This window comes from Cupressus sempervirens, chromosome 5, assembly GCF_028749045.1.
Source record: "Cupressus sempervirens isolate cs-2001-9-10 chromosome 5, ASM2874904v1, whole genome shotgun sequence".
Lineage (NCBI taxonomy): Eukaryota > Viridiplantae > Streptophyta > Pinopsida > Cupressales > Cupressaceae > Cupressus > Cupressus sempervirens.
The window spans coordinates 1,056,911,864-1,056,918,021 of NC_143122.1; the positions used below are offsets into that span (position 1 = coordinate 1,056,911,864).

Here is a 6,158-nt window from a genome sequence, read left to right on the forward strand (position 1 = left end):
GAGGATTCATGAGTATGTCACAGTATACTCTTTTGCTTATAATGCTTCCAGCAATTAAATATATTTTATTTCCTTCTAATCTCTCTCTTGTGATTAGTACCAAATATATTTTATAAACCATGATTCCCCGTTGTTTGAAGCAATCCAATCCCCTTTTACAGCTTGTTATGCTGAAGAGATTGGTTGCACTCCAAAGATTTGGCTTATGTCTCTTCATAACTAATCCATGATACTGATTAATATTTTCTTTAATTTTATTATTGATAATGGCCGCCTTGCTTGTTATACCTTATGCCTTTTATCACCAGCCCATAACACCAATTATGCTTATGCTCTCTCTAATCACTGATTATATATGTTTGTTTCTTCTTATCAATATGATTAAGGGATGTTCATTATTGATCGCTGTTTAACTAGATGGCTGCAATTGATTCATCGTCTCCTTCCTCCAGTCAATAACAGTATAAGCTCTGAGAGTCTAGAATCATCATATTGATGCCACTTATTATCGATTCTATTACTTTGCATTCACATTTATCATCATATTCTTATGGTGGTTGTTATTTCTTATTTGCCGGCTTGTAACGGCTGAGTAATGATGTCACATTCATAACCCAGACAACCATGAGGGTCTCCTGGCCTCATTATTACTCCATGACTTACAGCAAATCAATACAGTCGTGGCTATAGTGATCAGAATATGTGATTCCAACTCAAGTGGTATATTTGTGTTTTTTTTCCATGATATTAGTTGCTGTAAAAGTTTTTATCAATGGAAGGCATTTATGGTTGATATGTGGAAATTGACTCATACCTTTTACTATTGTTGTCTTCTATAACTTCCTGTTTTGTAATTTTTTGACTTAAGACTTTCAATTGACCATCATCAATTGTCACTTTGATCCATTATTGCAATTTTGTCTCTCTTAGAGACTTCAAAAAATTAATGTAAAAGGGATGAGAATATCCAAATTAGGGTTTTGAATAAAAATGCAGGGATTCTATGGTGACTTGTATTAAAATATAGCCATTGTGGCAGGTCTGGCAGTGGTGTTTCCAAGATTAGTTATCCATGTGCATAAAAGCCCAGCATGTCAATTATCCCATTTATGAAATCTTCTTGTAATCAAGTGGCTGTGGACAGGCATGTAAGAGGACCCTTTGTGACAGGTTGTGTACTTTGAGGATTCAATATGCAAAGAAATCTTTTGGAGAGTGGGTTTTTTCCCCCTGGTTTTCCCAAGGTATATCTAGTGACCTATATGATGTGAATTTGGCTCTGTTTTGTGGTGTTTTTCTGCTTTAGGTGGAGTTACTTGTGTGGGTTACACAGTTGGACAGTCCCTATAGGGACCCTCTGGCTGTGACTGCCTTAGAAACAATGCGTAAGGGACGAGCCTGTCTGAGTTAGCCTAATACTTTGATAAAACCCACGCCAAGTTTCTGAACTAACCCAGTGGTTTACTTCACCAAGAATTAGAGGAGTAAATAACCTTCCAGAGGACAATGCCTAAAAATGTGGGCCCACACATAGATATTCAAGCTAATGAATATACTCATCAATAAATACAGAAGGGCACACAACCGTATGAAGACACAGATATACACCTCCACTGACTAGCATATACATATGGCACACAAAAAATGTAATTGTATTTGTGTATAATATAGCCTGCTAAAGTGAAAGAATGGTTGCATAATGGGCAAAATGGTCAAATGAATGTCTTTGAAAACTAAAAGATACACCTATGTATGAGTTCATAAATATCTCAATACAATATTGAGGACCTGCAGAACTTCCTGAGTGGTGCATGTTTATCTACTGGCTAGAAACAGCCCTAAATGGTACAAATCTGCTCTGGTAGAAAGTTTTATAACTACCCTTTAGTATTTTTCCAAATCTCTTTCTTTGTTACTGCACAAAATGTAAAACCGAATAGTTGATTCTCATATTCTTTGTCTAGGCATATTTCTTTGAAAGTCATAAAAACTGTGCCCTAAAGATGTTAGTCCACTTTTTAGGGCTACACAGATCACAGGGCCTGAAATCCTAGCTTTTGTAGAAAAAGCATAACCGGCAAAATGTAGCTTTCCAGCAAATTGAAACTTAATAAATACAGTAGCACTGTTTGTCAAGCTGTTTAAATATCAACAAAACAGGGATATGTTTGGAAGTAATTATATTTTAATATTAGCAGCTAAGTTTCTACGATCATGTGATACTAAATTCACTAGACTGCTAGAATCTTCTGCACTTAAATGAATAAATCCCTATTGAAGCTTGATGGTTGGTTGAATTCGAAATGTTCAGTGTTAGACAATAAACATTTGATATTTCAAAGATAATCGATATCTTGGAAATCAATTTTCAGTATATGCCATATGCTCTCTGATCTGGGTTACAAGAAAGAAAGAACTCTTTCAACCATCATTGCAGAATGCATTATCCCCAACTCTGTATCTAAGTAGAGCTTCATCAGCTGCCCCATTATGGCTCTGTTCACTCCTCTTGATGTCACCTCTGCATAATACACAGTTGAAGAACACCTGCAAGCCTCTTTAACTAGAATAACGTGAAGTTTTTGGCATTAAAAATATCTACTTGTGAGAAATTATGGCATATGTCGTTTTGATAGATATGCGTGTTCAGCAGCTCAGCAAGGAAATGATCTGCTTTGACAAAGCATTTTATGCCAGCTTTGTTGGATTGAACAGGAGTTGCACAAGCTGGAGGACTTAGCCTGTAACACAAACAAGCTCCCCTTCCCCCAATCAGCCTTTGCCTTCTAGATATGATTTCTCTGACCTCTCTCACCACTCTCCACTATTGACAGTGAAAAACCAAACAAGGTATTTCTCTGGGATTTCATCCCCCTTCAAATCCACATCTGTGTACAGAGTTGAAGCCCACAGCAGCTAAAAACGGAGATAACCATGAGCTAGAGACACAAGAAGACAATGGTGCCTGCAAATCATTTTGCATCAATGAAACTTGTAGTATGAAACAAAGGTATAAACAAATAATAGGCCTGGAAGATAATATTCTAGTAATAATGGAGATTTTGTAAAGACCCTGTGATTAGCATATTAGTCAAATTTAAACCTACTATTAATTAAGGTATAAAAAGAATGTGTCAAACTAAATTACAAAACACAAGTTTTCAATCCTCTAGTAAGTTTGTCTTATCATGGTTTTTGTTCCCAAAATATAAATCAGATACTGCAAAACAATGTAAACCTAACCAGATCTCAAAGAATTTCAAACTTCTATTGCGTTTGAATATATTTTTTTATCAAAGGATAATTAGCAGAACTTCCTCAAAATTGTGAAACTCTGCTTCAAAACTGAGATAAATTAACAGTTTTCAACAGCGTTGCCAAACAGAAATCATTAACCGAATAATAGGTATCCAGTAACCCAACATACAAAATTAAGCACATCTAAGGTAATTATATATCTAAATGTGGATGGGCTTGTCAAATGTTGCCAAGGCTGCTTCTTTGATAGCTTCACTGAGTGTTGGGTGGCCATGACATGTTCTAGCAATGTCTTCACTAGATGCTCCATATTGCAGGGCAATCGCAGCTTCATGAATCAACTCCCCAGCACTTGCACCCATGATATGGACACCTAAGACTTTGTCAGTTTCTTTCTCTGCAATTATTTTCACCATTCCATCAGCATCGTCAATAGTTCTGGCCCTGCTATTTGCCATAAAGGGAAATTTCCCAACTGCATAGGAAATGTTGAGTGCCTTCACTTGCTCTTCTGTCTTCCCTACTGATGCTACCTCTGGATGTGTGTAAACAATTCCAGGTACAGTATCATAGTCCACATGGCCAGGTTTACCTGCAATTAGCTCCACACAAGCTACACCATCTTCTTCAGCCTTGTGCGCAAGCATGGGGCCAGGAATCACATCACCAATAGCATAAATTCCAGGAATATTTGTCCTGAAATGGTCATCAACTTCCACTCGTCCCATTTTATCAAGCTTAACCCCAAGCTCTTCTAGTCCAAGATCTTTTGTATAAGGTGATCTACCAGCAGAAACAAGAACAACATCTGCCTCAAGAGTTGTCTGCTCACCTCCTGACGCTGGCTCTATTGTTAGCTTTACACCTGATCCCGATGCATCAACACCAGTCACCTTAGTTTTCAGCATAAATTTCATTTTCTGTTTCTCTAATGTCTTCTGGAACGACTTTCGAATTTCTCCGTCCATGGATGGAACTATATCAGAAGCAAATTCCACAACGGTAACTTCAGAGCCCAGCCTTCCCCATACTGAACCCATTTCTAAGCCAATGTATCCTGCTCCAATAACCACAAGCTTCTTTGGGACTTCCTTCAGCGATAGTGCTCCGGTAGATGAGACAATTTTTTCTTCATCAATATTGATTCCAGGAAGGGGTTTCACTCCTGAACCAGTTGCTATGATTATATGTTTCCCTTTCACTCTACTGTTTCCACCATCTAGAAGATCCACTGACACCTCACTTCCAGATACAATCTTTCCAGCACCCTTAACATAGGTGACTTTGTTCTTCTTGAAAAGTCCTTCAATTCCTTTTGTGAGACCAGTCACGGCCTTCATTTTCTGTGCCATCATTGAAGCCACATCAATTTCTACCTGTCCAACCTTCACACCATGGCCAGCAAATGAATGCTTGGCTTCATGAAACATATGTGAGGATTGAAGCAATGCCTGCAACAAGATATAAAAAGACCTCTCAATATAATCGATCAAATTCAGAAGGACGCTATTATAACTTCAAAGAAAAAAGTTGTTGATATTTAATGTGAATTTGTACATAAAGAAAAAACAGTCATAGGTTACAAGATATAATTATTTCTAATACTTCTACATGCAATTGCACAAGACGAACGTAATCAATCAGAATCCTCAAGATGACGAATTAGTGTAGAAATGCCAGATTTCGAAAATGGTTACAAGCGGCTGAATTTCAACCAGTTGCCCGCATGCAGATTGAGAAGATTCAATGGAAGGGATCAGGGATTTTTAACATATAAAAAAACCTAGCTTATTCAGTACTAATTATTGGTCTAATTTCTAGATCTCTGCCAGGAAAATTGAAACAATTGGGCAATATTCTAACCAAGCGGAGCATTAAACCACCTAAGCGTCATCAGTACTAGGACAGAAAAATGCAAACTAAGCAGAGAAAACTGATGGACTTGACCCAGACAAACTTTAAAATCAAGCATCTGCAATAAGGGGGAGAATGGGAAAAGAACCTTGGAGGGTATGCAACCAACATTGAGGCAGGTGCCTCCGAGAGCGCCGCGCTTCTCAATGCAAGTAGTCTTGAAGCCAAGCTGGGCCGCCTTGATGGCAGCAACGTAGCCTCCAGGACCCCCTCCCACCACCACCACATCATTCTCCTCAGCCGAGGAAGATGCATACTTTCTGATAGATCCAACCCAACAAACCCTATGCCAAGAATTTCTCAGTCCCCGGCGAAGAGCATCCTCGATCAAAGCCGATTGACATCTTGACATTCCTGCCATGGCCATTGTCGCCAATTACTTTTTCGCTTCTCGCTCCCCCAATGTTAATTTGAAGATGAATTCACTTCATCGGATGCGCAAGATGGGTGGTCTACAAACAACAGGGTTTATTGATCATACATAACTAGCTATAGTTTTAGTGGCTGACTTGATTTACCTCAAAATGGGTGAATCCTTGATCAAATGTATAGTGGGCCCGGAAGCAGATCAAATGTATAGTGGGCCCGGAAGCAATGTGAGCATTCTTTACCTTTTTTAACGCTCCTTTCTGATGAAATAGCAAAGCACCTCGTGTATTTGACTTTCTTTGCGTGCTGCAGGGGGGCTAAGAAGAGTTTATTCTTATGATATTACATCCATAATAAGGCCGTTGAACAGATATATTCAAGTTTCAACGATCCGTGGCGTATGATATTATACAGCGGGGAGATTGTCTGCTGCTTGTTTGCAACAGATGGTCAACTGCTCTCTCGTGAATTGCTTTTTTATTTCTGTTCAGGATGAGTAAAGTTCCGTTCAGGATGAGTAAAGGATTCTGTGCGATTTGATCTCCGGTAGTGAAGCACTTTTCATATGGAATGGCAAGCAATCTGTCGATAAGTAGGAGATAATTCCACAGCAAGTC

General features: G+C 38.6%; 1 protein-coding gene across 1 annotated transcript; it reads right to left on the reverse strand.

The window, feature by feature from the left end:
- Positions 1–3,249: 3,249 nt before the first annotated feature.
- LOC149559597 (dihydrolipoyl dehydrogenase 1, mitochondrial-like) lies at positions 3,250–5,557 on the reverse strand. Its single transcript, XM_089833453.1, has 2 exons — positions 5,261–5,557; positions 3,250–4,709 (listed from the first exon to the last, which is right to left on the reverse strand). Exons 1-2 carry the CDS (start codon positions 5,537–5,539, stop codon positions 3,459–3,461), a joined length of 1,530 nt encoding a protein of 509 aa, XP_089689579.1. The 5' UTR covers positions 5,540–5,557; the 3' UTR covers positions 3,250–3,458.
- Positions 5,558–6,158: the final 601 nt, after the last annotated feature.

What these genes read in the sequence shown, in the direction of transcription:
- LOC149559597 (XM_089833453.1), bottom strand. Translation starts at nt 5,539, where the DNA reads ATGGCCATGGCAGGAATGTCAAGATGTCAATCGGCTTTGATCGAGGAT. An exon ending in TTGGTTGCATACCCTCCAAG is followed by an intron (nt 4,710 to 5,260) that starts GTTCTTTTCCCA and finishes ATCTTGTTGCAG; the next exon opens with GCATTGCTTCAATCCTCACA.